The sequence below is a fragment of the Danio rerio genome, chromosome 22, assembly GCF_052040795.2.
Source record: "Danio rerio strain M-AB ecotype USA chromosome 22, GRCz13ab, whole genome shotgun sequence".
NCBI lineage: Eukaryota > Metazoa > Chordata > Actinopteri > Cypriniformes > Danionidae > Danio > Danio rerio.
In genome coordinates this window covers 12,434,372-12,454,443 of record NC_141042.1, presented here as the reverse complement: position 1 = coordinate 12,454,443, position 20,072 = coordinate 12,434,372, and the positions used below count along the sequence as shown (strand labels likewise).

The 20,072-nt window shown below is 40.0% G+C and overlaps 1 protein-coding gene and 1 long non-coding RNA gene across 4 annotated transcripts in view; both read left to right on the top strand.

Annotated features, from left to right (window-relative positions):
- Positions 1–19,649, top strand: part of pth2rb (parathyroid hormone 2 receptor b) — a 64,678-nt gene extending 45,029 nt beyond the window's left edge. The window contains exons 11-14 of one of the 3 annotated variants that reach the window (XR_015521760.1): positions 13,556–13,694; positions 15,566–15,607; positions 15,684–17,484; positions 19,325–19,649. Coding sequence is in view for 2 of the 3 variants with exons in the window: in XM_087304022.1 (XP_087160148.1) it covers positions 13,556–13,694; positions 15,566–15,607; positions 15,684–16,253 (751 nt within the window). In the remaining variant the exon portion in view is untranslated. Of the gene's footprint in view, positions 1–13,555; positions 13,695–15,565; positions 15,608–15,683 lie in introns of all 3 variants that reach the window. The other 2 variants (XM_087304022.1, XM_087304023.1) reach the window with 2 other exon arrangements.
- LOC147838457 (uncharacterized) lies at positions 33–13,001 on the top strand. The gene is made up of 4 exons (XR_015521764.1): positions 33–764; positions 801–6,653; positions 8,149–8,443; positions 8,768–13,001. It is a non-coding gene; the product is annotated as an uncharacterized LOC147838457 (long non-coding RNA).
- Positions 19,650–20,072: the final 423 nt, after the last annotated feature.

The window sequence follows — 20,072 nt, the reverse complement described above, 5'->3', positions numbered from 1 at the left end:
CCGGGAGAGGACTGTAATTTTCCGGAGGGTGTTTGAAAGGCTTTTTTCCACCGAGAGAAATAGAGGGAGAGTCTGCTTTGATTAACAGCGCGTCTCCCTTTGGGTGAAAGTCACCGGATCTCTCTGACTAATAGTCTGTAACTCGCTGTATAGACATGGTCTCTTATCAGAGCTGCCCGTTAATCAAGCAAATCCCTCTTGTCTGTAATAATAATATCCTCGCTTGGCTTTGAAGTACAGCTTCACTGTCTGCCTTTGCGTAATGATGCTCTGAAATTTTTTAGATTTGCTGAAGTGGCGCATACAGATTATAATTCACAGACACAAAGGAATTTCACTTTGGAGGGGGGGGGGTATTGCTAAGGGGTTACTAAGTTGTTTTCAGGGTGTTTGCTAGAGAGTTGTAGATGGTTGATAGAGTGTTTTGAATGATACCTATTGTAGGTAGTTACTATGGTGTTCTAGTTGTTCTATATGGTTGCTAAGGTGTTCTGGGCGGTTGCTTGGGTGTTTTAGGTGGTTGCTAGGGTGTTCTAGATGTTCTATATGGTTGCTAAGGTGCTCTAAGCAGTTGCTATGGTGTTTTTGGTGGTTGCTAGGCTGTTCTAGGTGATACCTAGTTTATTCAAGATGTTTTCTGGGGTATTGGTATGGATAATAGCTAGTGTAGGTGGTTACTAGGGTGCTCTTAGTATTTATGGAGGTGTTCTGTATGGTTGCTATGATGTGCTGGGTGTATTAGAGAATTCTAGATGGTTGCTAGGGTGTTATGAAAGATAGCTATTGTAGGTGTTTGCTAGGGTGTTCTAGGTATGTTATACCGTTGTTAGGATGTTCTGGGTGGTCGTTAGAGTGTTCAGGGTGTGTTTGGATCTTCTGGGTGGTTGCTAGTGTATTGTGGATGATAGCTACTCTAGGTGGTTGCTGAGATGCACTGGTTATTTACTAAGGGGTTCTATATGGTTGCTCTAATGTGCTGGCTGTTTAGATGGTTGCTAGAGTGTTATGAATGATAGCTAATGTAGGTGGTTGCTTAGGTGTTCTATATGGTTGCTAAGGTGTTCTGGGTGGTTGCTAGGGTGTTTTGGGTTGGTTGTCAGGGTGTTCTAGGTGATTCCTAGGGTATTCAAGATGGTTTGTAGGGTATTATGGATGATAGCTAGTGTGAGTGGTTACTAGAGTGCTCTGGGTAGTGACTGAGGTGTTCTATATGGTTGCTATGACGTTCTGAGTGTTTATTACAAATTTCTAGATGGTGTCTAGGGTGTTATGAAAGATCGCTTTTGCTTTTGGTTGCTAGGGTGCTCTGGGTATTTACTGGGGTGTTCTATATGGTTGCCATTGTGTCTAGGGTGTTTTGGGTGCTAAGGCTGGTTGCTAGGGTGTTCTAGGTTATTCTTAGGGTATTTAAAGTGTTTTCTAGGGTATTATGGATAGCAGCTTCAAAAGATGGTTACTAGAATGATCTAAGTATTTACTGAGGTGTTCTTTATTGTTGCTATGATGTTATGGGTGTTTAGTAGAGAGTTCTAGGTAGTTGCTAGGGTGTTATTAAATATAGCTATTGTAGGTGGTTGCTAGGGTGCTCTGGCTATCTACTGCTACTGTTCTATATGGTTGCCATAGTGTTCTGGGTGGTTGCTAGGGTGTTTGGAGTGTGTGTTTGGGTGTTCTGGCTGGTTGCAAGGGTGTTTGTGTAGGTTACTAGGGTGTTCTGTGTATTTACTGAAGTGTTCTACGTGGTTGTTATGGTATTCTGAGTGCTTGGTAGAGAGTTTTAGATGGTTGCTAGGGTGTTATGAATGACAGCAATTGTAGATGGTTGCTAGGGTGTTCTAGGTATTCTATATGGTTGCTATGATGTTCTGGGTGGTTGTTAGGGTGTTTTGGATGTGTGTTTGGGTGTTCTGGTTAGTTGCTAGGGTGCTCTAGGCGATTGCTAGGGTATTCAAGATGGTTGCTATTGTATTATGGATAATACCTACTGCTGGTTGTTGCTAGGGTGCTCTGGGTATTTGCTGATGTATTCTATATGGCTGCTAGGGTGCTCTGGGTGGTTTGTTAGACTGCTATAGAGGATTCCTTGAGTATTCTAGATGGTTGCTTGCGTGTTATGAATGATAGCTATTGTAGGTGGTTGCTAAGGTGCTCTGGGCATTTACTGAGGTGTCCTATATCGTTGCTAGGGTGTTATAGGGGATTGGTAATGGTATTCTGGATGGTTTCAAGGGTGTTATGACATGTTCTTGATTTATGCTAGGGCAGTTGCAAGGGTGCTCTAGGTGATGGCTTTTATATGATGTTCTGGGTTGTAGCTACTAAATGTGGTTGCTAGGGTGTTTATGTGATTTTCTGAGTATTTGCTCTTGTTTTCTATGTCGTTGCTTGGTTTCCGTTAGTGGTAGTTTTGTTAGTTGGTTGTTAAAGTAGTTTAAGTGGTTGCCAGGGGTTCTGGGTTGTAGTTGAGGTGGTTTATTATGGTGTTGTGAGTGGTTGCTATGATGTTCTGGATTCTAGGCTATCTACTGATTAGGGATTAGGGTGTTTATGATGGTTACTGTGGTGTTGTAGGTGGTTAGGTTACTTTTGTTAGTGTTCTGGGTGTTTTTTCTACTACCTACTATCACCTACTACTGTAGGTGTTCACTATGGTGTTCTTGGCAGTTACTAGGGTGGTCTAGGATTTAGAAAGTGTAGTTGTGTTGCTACAGGGTTCTAGATAACTTCTGAGCTGTTCCAGGTAATTGGTAGGTGTTCTCTGTGGTTAAAACTTTAGTTAAAAAGCTAGGATGTTCTGTATAATTTTAGGGTATTATGGGTGGAAGCTGCAGTGTTTTGTGTGGTAGTTCTGATAAGTGATTCCCAGGTTATGCACAGTAAAATATATAATTGATAACCCAGTAGATAATTGGGAGACATTTATGCATTGTAGCCAGAGCAAGATGGACACTGTGAACATTGTCAGTGTTATTACACCTTCTATCAGCTGAATCAGTCAGTCCTCTAACCTCTGGTAGCAAGAAGACATTTTTGCCCACAGAACTGCTCATTACTGGATATTTTCTCTCTTTCTGACCATTCTCTGTAAACCCTACAGATGGCCGTGTATATAAAAAAATCCCAGTAGATCAGCAGTTTCTGAAATAGACCAGTCCCTCTGGCCTCTAGCATGTGTAAAGTCACTTAAATCCCTATCCTCCAGCTTAGGCCATGTCCACACGTACACAGTTATTTGAGTTTCTCTGCTTTATTAAAAAAAAAAAAAAATCACTGGAAACATGAAAACACAAACTGTGATGCACTGTCAAGGGCATGCCAAATCAACAGGCGGTGATAAAAGCCTCATGCTAAATCAATTCAAATGGTTAAACAGAGGCAAATAGCTTCATGCACCTTGAATGGTGCAGAATGTGCAACACAATTTACATGAATGTAGGAAATTTGCCTAAAATCGCATCCACGTGCACATTTAAAGTCAGATTCATCTTGAGAATAAAATTCTTGTAAGATAAACAACATCCCGTGGGTAAACTAGAGGAAGTGACTGGCTGGATCAATTAAGGTGCTTTCACATCAGTGGTTCGATTCATTTGGTCCGGACCAAGGGCAACAAATGATACATTGTAGCATTATTCTGCCCTTTTGGGTTGTTTTCGCGCCATACTGATTGCTTTGGTCCGAACCAGTTGAAAAGAACCAAAATGCAGTCATGTGACAAAATCCACATCACTCATTGGCCAGAAGTTATTGAACATATTTCTAAAACTACTTTCCGATTGGTCAAAATTAACATGTGTCAAAATGCCAATGGATCTCCCGCAAGTAAACAAACCGGCAGAAACAAAATGTGGCTTTTTACTGTGGAGCTACGACTGCGCTGGCTGATTGTATCCCTGGTCATAGTATCCTATATAGTTTGTATACCTAACTTTGGACAAACTATACATTTCGAGCAAGGCTTAACTTGTGCTAAAATTGGCATCTCATTTTACCGATCCCCTTCCTTAACTGCCATCCTCCCCCGTCTGCTGTTCACTTTCTTTCGCAACTCCCTAACCTTCATCTGTTTCGTCTATCAAAACCCCCTGCTCTTCACTTTCATCCCAACACCCCTCTGCCATCCAACACTCCTCCGCCATCCAAAGCCCCGCCATCCAACCCCCGCCCCCAGTCTCCACTATCGCGCGCGCGACCTCTACATCCTCCGTTAATATGTCGGATTCATTACCCCGATCTGTTCCGGGACCTCCCAATTCAGAAATTAGGCACTGATTTCGAGAATGAAGTGCGGCTGCGGCTGGAAAACAATGTTTTAATGCATTGCAAATGGCGAAGGCGCATCGCAAGTCACCTCAGGAGGACGCGTGAATTAATTGAGCTAAACTGCGACAAGGTCGTCTTCCGGAAATATTACCAACGATCCATCAGGTAATGTTTTTTCCTCTCTTTCTCTGTTTAAAATTCTTGGTAAAGTGCTGTCAAATAATATTATTCCTCCACATCCAATAATGCATAGCGTACTGGACTACGGCAGTTGGAGTAGTCCAAAAAGGTGCAGTTTTTCTGGTTGGGTCTGTTTAAGTTTGGATCATGTTCTCTCCACAATCTAACCACTCCATGGTTTGTTCGAAAGCAGTCTGAGATCATCTCTTCAAGGAGGACTCGGTATGCTTTTTTAGTCTGCTTTTGGTGAGCATTTGAGTGCGATTGCCCAAATGAACCGCACCAAGAGGGAAAACAAACTCTGCGATACAACCAAACTAAATAAGGCAGGTATGAAAACACTCTTAGATCCAAATAAAATAAATTAGATGCACAATATAAAAATTTGATTTGAGATGCGCATTAGAAACACGCTGACATCATGAGGCATCATGAAAACTATATTTATAGCGGCTATTTCCAGAAAGTTTTCAGTTTCAGTCACCTGAAACTTGTAGACAAACGGACATACCACTTAGTAAAAGCTGTGGTTTTGAAGATGTGTTCATGTGGTGATACTGAGCCTCAGTTTAACATTTTAAACTTCAGCAGGTAGTCTCGAGCACATCTACATGCCCTAAATACATACTAATATAAGAGTCACTCTACACGTGTGATTTGCTGATTAGTTATTTGCACTAATGAGCGATGTGCCTAATACAGTGGCCGGCAGATGAGTAGATACAGTATGTATTATGTCCTATCGCACAGTTGTGGAGTATTAAAGCTGCTGCCGAAGATGGGTTTAAAACCCACACGGGTTTGATAACCTTAAGTGAAATTAAATATAAGCAATGAAAGCCGTTAATGACATTACGGATGAACTGGCACAGTCACATATTACTATTAATGAGAGTCAGACATGCTCTGAACTTGAAGTAATTAAGCAATCTGCATTTGATTCGAGCTCGGCACAGATCTCTTCAACCTTCCCGACACTTTATTTCAGAAGATGAAAACAGCAGAACTGCTGCCTACTCTAAACTCCGCTCTGCTCAACTTTCTTCATTTTCTGAGCTGTAATGTAATAATAAGTCTTTAGAGAGACTTTGAATCTCATGCTCGCTTTCTCTAACTTTCATTTACAATTCAATCTCTCAGAGTTCTCGCTGTTTCCCATGGCTTTACTCCCCATCCACATGGAGACTGAAGTAATAACACTCTTTTGAAAATGCCTTGATATACCATGTACATACCATAAGACTAAAGATATGGGTGTTCAGCAGAGTGTTCTGGTGGAAGATAGATAGACAGTGTTCTGAGTTTGTTTCTAGGGTTTTCTAGGTCAAAAGAAGCTGTTTTAGGGTGCTCTCGATTATTAGGTGTTTAGGAATATAGCTTTTTCAGGGTGTTCTCTAGGGCACTCTAGGGCTGGCAGAAGTCCAATGGTTTTTAGGGTGCTCTGGGTGGAATATTACTGGTTTTTAGGATGTTTTGAGGGTTCTCTGAGGGACATTCGGCTCTGGTTGAAATACAGATGCTTTTTTAGGGTGTTCTTGGGGGAAGATTACTAGATTTTAGGGTGCTCTAGATGGAAGATCACTAGTTTTAGGGTGTTCTGATTAGTTTCTAGGGTTCTCTGGTAGGAATTAGGATCTGGTTGAAATATAGATGCTTTTTTAGGGGGTTCTTGGTGGAAGATTACTGAATTTTAGGATGCTCTAGATGGAAAATTCCTAGTTTTAGGGTGTTCTGACAAGTTTCTAGGGTTAGGGTTAGCGTTAGAAGATCCCTAGTTAGGGTTAGGGCTAGAAGATCCCTAGTTTTAGGGTGTTCTGACTAGTTCTGACTAGTTTCGGACTAGTTCTGACTAGTTTCTAGGGTTCTCTGGTGGGAATTAGGCTCTGGTTGAAATATAGATGCTTTTTTAGGGGGTTCTTGGTGGAAGATTACTGGGTTTTAGGGTGCTCTAGATGGAAGATCACTAGTTTTTGGGTGTTTTGACTAGTTTCTAGGGTTCTCTGGTGGGAATTAGGCTCTGGTTGAAATACAGATGCTTTTTTAGGGTGTTCTTGGTGAAAGATTACTGGATTTTAGGGTGCTCTAGATGGAAGATCACTAGTTTTAGGGTGTTCTGACTAGTTTCTTGGGTTCTCTGGTGGGAATTAGGCTCTGGTTGAAATATAGATGCTTTTTAGGGTGTTCTTGGTGGAAGATTCCTGAATTTTAGGGTACTCTAGATGGAAGATCACTAGTTTTAGGGTGTTCTGACTAGTTTCTAGGGTTAGGGTTAGAAGATCCCTAGTTAGGGTTAGGGCTAGAAGATCCCTAGTTTTAGGGTGTTCTGACTAGCTCTGACTAGTTTCGGACTAGTTCTGACTAGTTTCTAGGGTTCTCTGGTGGGAATTAGGCTCTGGTTGAAATACAGATGCTTTTTTAGGGTGTTCTTGGTGAAAGATTACTGGATTTTAGGGTGCTCTAGATGGAAGATCACTAGTTTTAGGGTGTTCTGACTAGTTTCTTGGGTTCTCTGGTGGGAATTAGGCTCTGGTTGAAATACAGATGCTTTTTTAGGGTGTTCTTGGTGAAAGATTACTGGATTTTAGGGTGCTCTAGATGGAAGATCACTAGTTTTAGGGTGTTCTGACTAGTTTCTTGGGTTCTCTGGTGGGAATTAGGCTCTGGATGAAATACAGATGCTTTTTAGGGTGTTCTTGGTGGAAGATTCCTGAATTTTAGGGTGCTCTAGATGGAAGATCACTAGTTTTAGGGTGTTCTGACTAGTTTCTAGGGTTAGGGTTAGGGTTAGAAGATCCCTAGTTAGGGTTAGGGCTAGAAGATCCCTAGTTTTAGGGTGTTCTGACTAGCTCTGACTAGTTTCTAGGGTTCTCTGGTGGGAATTAGGCTCTGGTTGAAATACAGATGCTTTTTTAGGGTGTTCTTGGTGAAAGATTACTGGATTTTAGGGTGCTCTAGATGGAAGATCACTAGTTTTAGGGTGTTCTGACTAGTTTCTTGGGTTCTCTGGTGGGAATTAGGCTCTGGTTGAAATACAGATGCTTTTTTAGGGTGTTCTTGGTGAAAGATTACTGGATTTTAGGGTGCTCTAGATGGAAGATCACTAGTTTTAGGGTGTTCTGACTAGTTTCTTGGGTTCTCTGGTGGGAATTAGGCTCTGGATGAAATACAGATGCTTTTTAGGGTGTTCTTGGTGGAAGATTCCTGAATTTTAGGGTGCTCTAGATGGAAGATCACTAGTTTTAGGGTGTTCTGACTAGTTTCTAGGGTTAGGGTTAGGGTTAGAAGATCCCTAGTTAGGGTTAGGGCTAGAAGATCCCTAGTTTTAGGGTGTTCTGACTAGCTCTGACTAGTTTCTAGGGTTCTCTGGTGGGAATTAGGCTCTGGTTGAAATATAGATGCTTTTTTAGGGGGTTCTTGGTGGAAGATTACTGGGTTTTAGGGTGCTCTAGATGGAAGATCACTAGTTTTTGGGTGTTTTGACTAGTTTCTAGGGTTCTCTGGTGGGAATTAGGCTCTGGTTGAAATACAGATGCTTTTTTGGGTGTTCTTGTTGAAAGATTACTGGATTTTAGGGTGCTCTAGATGGAAGATCACTAGTTTTAGGGTGTTCTGATTAGTTTCTAGGGTTCTCTGGTGGGAATTAGGCTCTGGTTGAAATATAGATGCTTTTTAGGGTGTTCTTGGTGGAAGATTCCTGAATTTTAGGGTGCTCTAGATAGAAGATCACTAGTTTTGAAGGTGTTCTGGTAGTAATTTTAGGCTCTGGGTTAAAGGTAGCTGGATTTTTAGGGGGCTCTGGGTGATAAATTGCTGGATTTTTAGGGTGCCCTGGATAGAAGATCACTAGTTTTAGTTGGTTTTGACTAGTTTCTAGTGTGCTCTGGTAGGAACTGAGCTCTAGGTTAAATATAGCTGGATTTTTTTAGAATGCTCTGGGTGGAAGATTGCTGGTAGTTTCTATGGTGCTCTGGGTTTTGGATTTTTAGGGTGCTCTAGAACAGTGGTTCTCAAACTGTGGCACGTGTACCGCTAGTGGTACGCAGGCTTCCTTCTAGTGGTACGCGGAGGAATGAAATATGTCATGTACATGCTACACACATTTCAAAATTGATCAAAAATGATGTATATAATGTGCCATATATGACATTTAGCCTATGTTTCTGAGGTAATCTGCCACGTTTTTTAACTTTGCAGAGTTGTAGCTGCTTTACTGGGCCTACTAAGCTACTCTATTTCAATACTGCTCATTTTGGTGGTACTTGAAGAGACAATTTTTTTCTGAGGTGGTACTTGATGAAAAAAAGTTTGAGAACCACTGCTCTAGAAGATTACTGGATTTTAGGGTGCTCTGACTAGTTTCTAGGGTTTTCTGGAGGGAAAGATAAGGATAAGGCTCTGGGTTAAAGATGCATGGATTTGTAGGGTGTTCCGAGTAGTTTCTAGGGTGCTTTAGTAGGAATTGGGCTCTGGTTGAACTATAGATTTTTTCAGGATGTGTTCAGGATGGACGATTACTGGATTTTAGGTTGCTCTAGGTAGAAAATCACTAGTTTTTAGGGTTTTCTGAGTAGTTCCTAGGGTGCCCTGGTGGGAATTAGGCTCTGGGTTAAAGCTAGCTAGATTTTCAAGGTGCTTTTGGTGGAAGCTTCCTGGATTTAAAGGGTGTTCTGAGTAGTTTCTAGGGTGCTGGCAGAAATTAGGCTCTGGTTTAATGATTTTAGGGGGCTCTTGGTAGAAAAATCACTGAGCTTTTAGGGTGCACTAGGTAGAGAATCACTGGTTTTAGGGTGTTCTCAGTAGTTTCTAGGGTGCTCTGGCAGTAATTAGGCTCCGGTTAAATGATGGCTAGATTTTTAGGGTGTTCTGAGTAGTCTGGTTGAAAAAAGCTGTGTTTTTAGGGTGGTGGAAGATTACTGAACTTTAAGTTGCTCTGGGTGGAAGATTACTGGAATTTAGGGTGCTTTGGGTAGAAGATTACGTTTTTTTTAAAGTGTTCTGGTTGAAACATTGATATTTAGGGGCGTCTTGGTGGATTTTAGGGTGTCTTGGGTAGAAAATAGCTGGACATTTAGGGTGCTGGAATCTTAGGGTGTTCTGGGTAAAAGATAGCTGGATATTTAGGGTGCTCTGGGTAAAAGATAGTTGGATATTTAGGATGCTCTGGGTAGAAGATAGTAGAATATTTAGGGTGCTTAGAGTGGAAGATTGCTGGATTCTAGGGTGCTCTGGGTGGGATTGTATGGTGTTCTAGGTTGAAGATAACAGTTTTATATGGTGTTCTAACAAGTCGTTAGCTCCCAGAACACCATTCACAGTTCAGAGTTTGGTGGAAAATAGTAAAATATGAGTGTTTGTTCGTCTGATTTGTTTATTTGACTGATCTCCAAAAAAGTGAACACTGTATATTAGATCAATTGTAAATCATGTTCAGTGATTGTTTTACCAATAGTGGATACGTGGTATTGTAAAAATGTATCAAGTAAACATTATAGGAGTCAACATGTGTCTCATTTAATTAATCACAATCATATCTTATCAATATTTGCTTTAAAAAAATGGCCCATGTAAATCAATGAAATAATTAATCGTAGCTGATGAATAGACAACATGAGCTGTGCTTGAAAATGATACAAAACTCTGTCGCTAGTCGTTATTAATTCAACACACATTCTTGTTTTCTGTCGGGGATGTTTTTACGGATCTCTGCATCACGTATTGCTCTTTGAAAGTGTTCTCCACCCCAAAAAAATGAAATTTCAAAGATTTTAGTTCGCATGATGCAAGCTTTAGAAAAAAAGAGATGCATTTATACAGTAGGAGTGTGTAAAGGATGGAGAGGGCTGTATTTTTGTCTCCCTGTGCTGTATTGGAATTTTTTTGAAAGCACTTGATAAATGTTTTTGACCTTTGCTGTTGGTCATTTCCCCGCTTTAAACAAGACTTTGCATGTCTTTCTGACAAATAGTTTGTGCTAATTATCCCATCGTGAACTAGAAGATGATTCAGTATGATGAAACATTTCTCTACTTTCTATATAACTTTTATAAAAACCTAACCAAAATGTGGAACTTCTCACTTTTGTTTAAGAATCTGGGGCCAGATACTGTTGTGGATGTTTTCTGACATGTTCTGTATGGTTGCTAGAGTATTTTTGGTGTATCCTTGGGTGTTTGATATCAAGTGTTTTCTGGTCAGTTGCTAGGGTGTTCTGTGTGATTGCATTGTTTTTCTGTGTGATAACTAGTGTTATTTTTGGGTGTTGGGGTATTCTGGTTATTAGGGTGTTTTTGATGGTTCCTGTGGTGCTGTGCGTTTATGTTAGGGTGTCTTGAGTGGTTTTTATGTGTTCTGGTTGATTGTTATGGTTTTGTTAGTAGCTATGTTGTTGTAAGCTGTAAGATGGTTACTAGGGTGTTCCAAGTGATTGGTACTTTGTCCTGGGTTGTATATAATGCAGGTGGTCACTAGGGTGTTCTTGGCAGTTGCTAGCGTGGTTTGCAATGTAGATACAGGGATCAGGGGTGTCCAGATTTGGTCCTGGAGATTCGGTGTCTTGCAAAGTTTAATTTTAACCCCAATCCAGGCACACCTGGGCTAGCAAATCAAGCTCTAGCTAGGCTTTCTAGAAACATCCTTGCAGGTGTGTTGAGGCAAGATGGAGCTGAAAATATGCAGAACACTGGTCCTCCAGGACCGAGTATGGATACCCCTGCTGTACTGTAGATGGTGTTCTAGGATTTTTATGTTATGTTTTAATACTTATTCAAAAGGAGTACCTTTTCACTTTTGCTCAAGTATTTTGGGCCAGATCCTGTTCTGGTTGTTTGCTGACATGTTGTTTTTGGCTGCAAGGGTGATTTGGGTGTATGCTAGGATGTTTGGTGACATGTTCTTTCTGTATGCTAGAGTGTCCTGTGTAGTTGCTATTGCAATGAAGGCGATTGCTTGGTTTTTCTGGCTTCTGTATTTGGTTGTTTTGGTTTTCTGAGGGGTTGCTAGGAGTTCTGAGTGGTTATTATGGTGTTGCGAGTGGTTGCTATGGTGTTGTTAATACTGATTGCTAGAGTGTTTTTGATGCTTCCTGTTTCTGTGGCAATATTGGTGGGCAAAACCCTGAAACAGCCGAAGCAAATGTGTCAAGGATTGGAAACATTTCGAAACTCTTCTCTAAGGTGAAACCTGGTCATTTTCAGGTATTTCTCTAGAACCGCTTTAGCAACAGTTAAGCAAATTGACAAATTACAAGGCACATCGATTCATCAGGTGATTTAAGGAAATGGTTAATGTTCCTGGGTGGCATGCAAACAAAATGAGTTCAAATCTACCGTGAAGTGACTGTAGTGATTTTTAAATATACTTTTTTTTATTGCTCTGTTTTTGTGCTTTAACAGTCTTTGTGAATAAATGTGTTATTTTGGTCATGCAAATGCACAGTAATTAAAGACAAATTTCTAATTAAATTTCTGCCTTTCTGTAAAAGCCTGGACTTGAACTCTGGTCACCATTTCCACATGTGCACTGTAATCTAGTGCTAGGCTATGTACGATTGAATTTCGACCCTATCAATCAAACACAGATTCTCTCGGTATATCACATCTTGAAACACTTGTGAAATACCTTGATTATTTGAATCACTTTAGTCACGCAAATCGAAATGCTGTTGATCTAGACACTCGAAATGATCTAGACACTCACGTACAAACTTCCCTTCACTTGTTCCCTCGGGGGAATCCCTGCCACCATTTTAAAGTGTGTTCCACTTCATCAAGTGAACGAGGGATGTTAACATCGATATACCTTCGATCCCTAGATTTTGACAGAGGGAGTGAGTCTGTTTCCTATGTTCACTCTAGAACTGATATATCCCAGAATACAATGCAATTGTGATGATGCAAAATAGTAGTTCCCAAGTGCTCAAGGGTTTAGAGCAGGGGTTTCAAACTCAATTCCTGGAGGGCCGAAGCCCTGCACAGTTTAGTTCCAACACTGCTCTAACACACTTACCTGTAGGTTTTAAACAAGCCTGAAGGACTCAATTAGTTTGATCAGGTGTGTTTAATTAGGGTTGGAACTAAACTGTGCAGAGCTGCGGCCCTTTTGGAACTGAGTTTGACACCTGTGGTTTAGAGCATTTCATTTAAACCCATTCACATGCTCTACCAGTAGTGGACAATAAAGATAAATGAGCGAGTGAAGGGCATAAAAAATTGGACTGGAATGCAACCACAGTCAAATATCTGTTTCACATCAGCTGTCCCTAGTTTTTGGATCACTTCATTAACACCGCACTTACCTTCAGTTGGACATTTGTTATATTTTTATTCCAGCCAAAGACTTTATCCAGAATAAAAAACATTATAGGAAATACCAGGGCCTGAATGGGACTCCTTTTCAGCCCTGGAGTTTCAAGCATTAGACTGACCCACCTCAGTTCCCGACTCACTATATTAAAATAAGGTCATTTCCAATTCAGTTTCTAATTACACTATCACTTCTTTTTCAAGAAAACAGCTACTTTAGAACTTCAAATGTTCAACAACCTTACAGTTTTGTGTCTTAACAATAAAAAAGAAAAAAAAGAAGAAGAAGAATTACTCAGGTGAGGATCGAACACGGATCGGCAACGTCGAAACGCAACGCACTGACCACTGGACCACAATGGCGCTGTAAAGTTTGTGTGGCCGAAATTATAGTTACATTATTATTAACCTGCAGGCTGCATTTTGCTCATGGGGCTGCGAGACAATAAATAAAAGAGCGGAGCTGTGGCAAAATAATGAATAAAAAGAGTGAGGCTATGGTCAAATAAATAAATAAATTTTAAAAAGTGTGACTGCTGAGAGTGCACACAGCCAGAAACACCGGCCCTAGCGGCCAAAAAACGGACCGGCCCACTGGGAACTCTCCCGGTCCACTCGATTGGCCAATCCGGGCCTGGGAAATACTGTGAAATTTCTCCGCTTGTGAAAATATTTTTAAAAAGAGTAAAAATTTCACAAGAGAGCTAATAATGTAGCCTTCAACCAATCATTGATCAAGAACCGCTACATTACAAACTGCAATACATGTTTCAAAATCCCCAAAATCTCACTATGTATCTGTCTGTTCACAGGAAGCTGGCGAAGTCCACCTTGGTTCTGGTTCTTGTTTTCGGCGTCCACTACATTGTGTTTGTAGGAATGCCGCACACGTTCACAGGTCTCGGCTGGGAGCTGCGCATGTACTGTGAACTTTTCTTCAACTCGTTCCAGGTGAGTTTCCCCACTTACACTTTGTTTCTTCTCTCTGTAAACACTCATTTGTGAGAACATTATGTATAATGAAGTGTCTGTTCCCATTTCAGTTTAATTTGTTCAGTCGACGTGATAAATAACAGCGCTTTCATATTCCCAAAGTGTTTTGCAGCTTATCTTTAGAAGCGGAAACGGTGAAGCGAATACAAAAACACTTTATGAAATAATTGAATAGATAAGATGTAGACAAATGAAATTAAATGTTGGTGCCAGGGTACATCATAAGACCTTTTTATATACTCGTTGGTGTGTGAAGTAAGTGAAATTAGTTGATGCTGAGATCCATCAGAAAATTCATTATATATATATATATATATATATATATATATATATATATATATATATATATATATATATTTTTTTTTTCTTTGGTTTGCTGTCTGTTCTGTGAAATAAAAGTTGAAGTTATTTTAAATGAATGTAATTAAAAGGTGCTAGGAGGTACATCCACATATTTTCTTACTTGGTCATTTTAAATGATAATTGTTGATGCGCTTTTGATGAGTTTGTTTACTGTTAAATAGTTATATTGTTTTGTGGGGGTGAAATAATAAACAAAATGTTTATACTCTACCTGACAAAAGTCTTGTCGCCTTTATCCTAGTTTTAGTAATAATAACTTGACTTCTAGTCAGAAGGCCTCTAGATTACTCTTATTTTACCAAAATAAAACATAATCATGCCTTGGTTTTTACAGTAAGGTCTGACTTTACTTAGACAAAAGTCTTGTCACTTAACAGAAACAATGAGCTTGGAGGACTGCATCCATACATCTCTGCATTGACTCAAATAACTTATTAATAATTATCTAGAATGGCAAAGAAAGCGTTCTTGCAGGACTCCCAGAGTTTATCAAGATTCTTTGGGCTCATCTTCAATGCCTCCTTTATCTTACCCCAGACATGCTCAATAATGTTCATTTCTGGCGACTGGGCAGGCCAATCTTGAAGCACCTTTGATGTGGAGGCTGAAGTATGAGAAGGAGCGCTATCCTGATGTAATGTAAAGGGCAGCACAAATGTCTTGATACCTCAGGCAGTTGATGTTCCCATCCACTCTGCAGATCTCTCGCAAACCCCCATACTGAATGTAACCCCAAACCCTGATTTTTCCTTTACTAAACTTTGAATTTTGGGTCCATGCTGGTCTTCTTTAGTAATTGTGATGATTGGGATGCAGTTCAACAGATGATAAATATAAAAATCTACCTTATGCCACGATTTCCAAATGATCAACTTGAAGTCAAGCTATTATTTGTTGCTCTTAGAACTGGAATTGACCACAAGGCTTTTGTCAGGTGGTGTATTTTGTTAGTCGGTGCAGAGGTGGATAATAAGTGTTTGTTTGTGTTTAGCTGTTTATAATGAAATATAAGTTACAATAACTTAATAGTTGTTAATATTATGCATCAGAAGCTTTTTTTAAACTTTAGTTAAAATCTTTTTGTAATAACTGGCCATCCTAAGAAGCTTTTCTTCTGTGTTTTTGCATATTTACAATGTAATCTTAATGTATCTGTTAGGAACTGATTTGATTGTAAAAGGAAATAAGCATTACAATTTATTTTATGTCCGCTGTGTGGCATATTTCTATGTAAACAAGATGTTAAATTTAAAAAAAAAAAGTTTTTTATCCACTGGGAGTAGCAATAGCACAGTTGTAGCTATTATATGCATCATGCACTGTTTCTTGTGAAATAAAACCTCAAATAAATTAAATTAAATAGAGAGTCCAAAACAATTAGCATGTTTGGCAAGAAACCTTCTCCCATTTGTACTGTGGTCTCCTTTCTACTTGTCATTTACAACCACATTTTTGCTCTCTTTCAGGGATTTTTTGTGTCTATTATCTACTGCTTCTGCAATGGAGAGGTACGTCAAGCTGAAACTGAATTCATATTCATACTCTTTCACAAAGTTCACAGTTTTAATGTTGTCATTATTCCAGGTCCAGGCTGAAATCCGCAAGACCTGGCTCCGCTGGACGCTAGCGTTTGATTGGAAAGGCCCAGTGGTTTTGGCTAACTACCGCTACGGGTCAGTACTAAACAACAGTGGCGCTAGCAATCAATCTCAGCTCACGTCTGTGACCCGAAGCTCTGCCCTCCTCACCAGCAGGATATACCGTTGCACTAGTCGACCTAGTGTTGGATCGCTAACACACACCTCACACATACACACGTCGCTACCAGGGTACGTTTTCAGCAACTCAGACATTGAAAGCCTCCCGCCTTCAATTCCGGAAGAATTAGAAGAGGAGGCCAAGCATATTGATGACATCACGCTGAAAGAAAATGCGAAAATTGCTAGCGACGTCACTGTGCGACAGGAAGCTCTTGGCATCTGTTTTGAGGAGAGTACGCAAAACTCGACATGCATGGATTCCGATGATGTCTCAAAGAGGCATGATGATGTCACCCCTGTGGAAATCGCCAAATTTGCTGATGACATCATGCTGAAGGATTCTTTATCGGTGAGGTACAACAATTTGGATCGGGAGAACGAGGAAGTACTTTAAAAAAACCTGACCATTTTAATGCAAACTAACACTGTCAAACCAAAAGTAATTGGATACGTTCATGATTGAAATTGGATATTTGGAGCAAAAAAATTGTATTTACAATTGAAAATGGATACGCTCAATTTAGGTTAATTCTGAAAATGTAGTTCCGCGAAATACGTCCCAGGAGGTAGGTATTTTTGCAGTTTTTGTTTTCGCAAATCCGGCTGATTTTTGCATCTTAAATGTCTCTCGGAGTGCTGTTCGCGGCTGCGCTGTTCTCATGTAAACCCACCAGAGGCCGCTGTCGACTGACTGAATGATTGACTGGGCGACTGACCAATCGACTGACCCACCCTCCTCCTTTCCTAAACCCAACAAATTCTACTGATTGACCTGGCCGCCCGCTTACTTCCTTAAACCCAACCGACGGTTTACAAAAGCCATCCAGAAAAAGAAAAGCCCTTGTCTGATTTTTACCAAGTTTTAGGATTTTGCCACATTCTCACCCTGTTGTTCACTCGTTTATTTTACTTTTTAGATTTTGTTTTTGTCTTACCTGATTTCTGGGGTCCGTTCTTCGTACGTGGATTACTCAGTTAGCTGGATTTGGTTATTGACGATTTGACATGATCCAGGATCGTTTCGTTCTTCAAAACTGATCTGAGAGTTGTTGTCATAGCAACAGTTCTGCTAGCTCAAACCTGGTCAGCCAATCGTTGCATTGCTAATCATGATTTCGAGGATCGATAGATCAGTCCTTCACAACACACGTAACAATCTCAGAACAGTTCATCCAGTCATTTTAATCCAATTCACGAACTTGTTTGAAGAACCAAATTAGCCAGAGATCAATTATCAGGATTAAAAGATCCAGGATCTGCCAAATCATTTTAGATCGTTTAAGCAAGCTACGAAGAACAGATCCCTGGAACCGCTCTTCCCCGCACTCGAACCCGGTCGTCGTCGTCATGGTCAACTCCTCTCTGAATCTCAAGTCCGCCAACGTACACGACGAGCTAACTAACAGCAGAAAAGCCCTCTACACAGAGGTAAGCGGTCAGCCGGTAAGCGCCTAGAGGAACGGCGTCATATCGCCCAGTAGCTTTCGCTTAAAAAAAATCAAATGCAGCCATACGTACCTCCGGCTACATAATTAAGGGTCTCCAGAAATGTTAGCGCGACTACGTTTTCAGAATTAGCCTTTTTTTGAAAACTCTACCAAAAAACTTTGAGAATTTATTGGATTGTAACAATTGGGCACTAGAACTCTTTTGCATCCACAATGTAACATATTTACAAGAGTTGATTGGATTGTAAAAAAAAAAAAATGGGATTCATAATTGTATAAGGTGAATGTGCGATTGCTAAACAGTGCCTAAGTAGCTATTTGTTCAAATTAACCAATTAAACGATTGGTTAAACTATTAACCAATAGTCAGCGCGGCCCGACAGAGGTCAGATGTAAAAGGAAAGTTGCCTAAGAAGAAGAGCCACAAAAACATCCGTTTTTATTACATGCACTTTTAACTTAAATATATATATATATAAATCTCAAGCTAAACAAAAAAGAGACCACATGTGTTTTGTAATGCACGATAATCTACTGCATTAATAGGATCAACTGGTTTTACTCATTTTTAGGCCTTCAGATCAAAGCCAAGTTTGCAAAAACAAAGATTTATATTTGCATTTGCTCTATTTCCTCTTGAACTTAGCACCATCACACTGTCGTTATTGGTTTATGTAAAAGTTTGGTAATATTAAGTATGTTTCAAGTTTGTGTAAATAGTTCCTTCAAGTGTCACACACTGTGGGTTTTATATGATCAAATGATGAAATCAAACAAAGGGAATTCACGAAACACAAGCAGAATGAAAAAAGTTTGTAAAACCATTCTCTATAATCTCAAATCATGCAAGAATGCTTTTTGCAAATCATTCACATTCACTACCACTGAGTGGTATGATTCAGTACAGTATGGTATGCATTTATTTCCATTTCCACTGTCAGAAGTACCAAAACAGTGAATCGTACTGTTCCACTTTTTGGGCCCCTTTCATAAGGGTGCCTAGTGCCACAGTATGCTACTAAAGGGTAGAGCTAAATTATCTTCTGAACAGTGATTTGTTTACTATTGGCAGTGAGCATTTTGCACTCTGTTTATGCACACTGGGTGCTTTGCATTGTAACTGCCTGCTGCACCTAACGTAGCTCTTGGAGCGCCTGCAGTTGAAAAAGTCAACACTGGGCAGAAAAAGCACCTGATGTCATGCGCTCCAGCACTAAGGCCATTGTAATAGTGGTTGCCTAGTACTTGTGTTGCTCTTACAATAACACTTCCCAAATGCTAGGATTTACATATACTGTGTCAAGTTTCTACACGGGTGTTTAAAGTTTACTCCAGAAATGTGTGCAATCCTAACTAACTGACAAATAGCTCAAACTCACTCATTCAAGGTTTTATTTACAAAACAATATTATTAATCTGGAGCTCTTCCAGGAGACTCAACACTTATTAAACACACCCAGCCTAGCTCCTCTTCCATTGCTCTAGGCCTCGCCACCACTACCAAGCCAACCAATCACAGCTCTTGCACTATATGGCACTGCAATGTGTAGTTACATTTTTAAAGGTGCACATTATGGTATTGTCGTATGTGAATGTGCAAAAACAACTCCAGATTTACCAAACACACTCGGAACAGAAGTATAAATTAGCTTTCGGGAGTGTTGGAGAACATGATGTCCGGTGGTTTTTCAGGAGTATTTTTTAACTGCAGGCACACAGTGCACTCTGTCAAAAAAAAATGGTTCTAACAGGAGGCGGTGTGTGCAAAAAAAGCATGCAAAAAGATTACTGCCAAAAATTAATCAACACAAAGAAAAATGTGTTTGATGTGATGATGGCGTAAGCAGGAGTGTCCAAACTCGGTCCTGGAGGGCCGGTGTCCTGCATATTTTGGTTTCAACCCAAATTAAACACACCTGAATCAGCTAATCAAGCTCTTACTAGGTGTACTAGAAACTTTCAGGCAGGTGTGTTGAAGGAAGTTGGAGCTAAACTGTGCAGGACAGCGTTCCTCCAGGACTGAGTTTGGACACCCCTGGCCTAAGAGTACTGTTGTCAATAGAAACACTAAGCTGGTCAGGCTGACCCGAACCGAATCATACCGTAGCTACTGTACTGTATTGTGCCATGAAAACAAGGCACTATAGACGTATTTAATGTTTGCGATTTAAGTATTTGATTGTGCCAAAAAAAAAAAATGAATTGAATGTTGCTTAGCATGAATGTCGTTTTTACATCGAGCTATTTTCTTATGTTGATTTTGTCAGTAAATGTTTTTTTAAATTGTTTTAAATGTACAGTGCATTGATGTTTCATAGGTGGAATAAACACACTTAAATGTACGTCAGGGTTTTTTTTCTCTCTAAAATTTCAAAATATGCTGATTATTAACATTATTCCAAATGTACCAAATGAACTAGTAAGTCAAAAAAAGTATTTGAAGCCTTCGTAGCAGTGAATATGGTATCTGAAAATCAAGGCCACACACATTTGTGAAGGTATGGTTAACGGTGATGTGAATTAAAGGCCTAAATAGCTAAATTAAACAGAAAGCTTTAATAGACTTGAGTGTTTACTGTTGGTCACCCCAGGATGTCCTTAATGTGTCTTTCTTCAGAGGTTAAATCGACTGCACAGATGTTTCTAGCCCCGTGGGAGTCGGGTTATGTATTCACTCTGTGATTACAGTTATATAACCTGTGCTCACCAGTCAAAGAGTATAATACCAGCTCAAACATGTCTCTACTATCGTCTTGCAAATTACC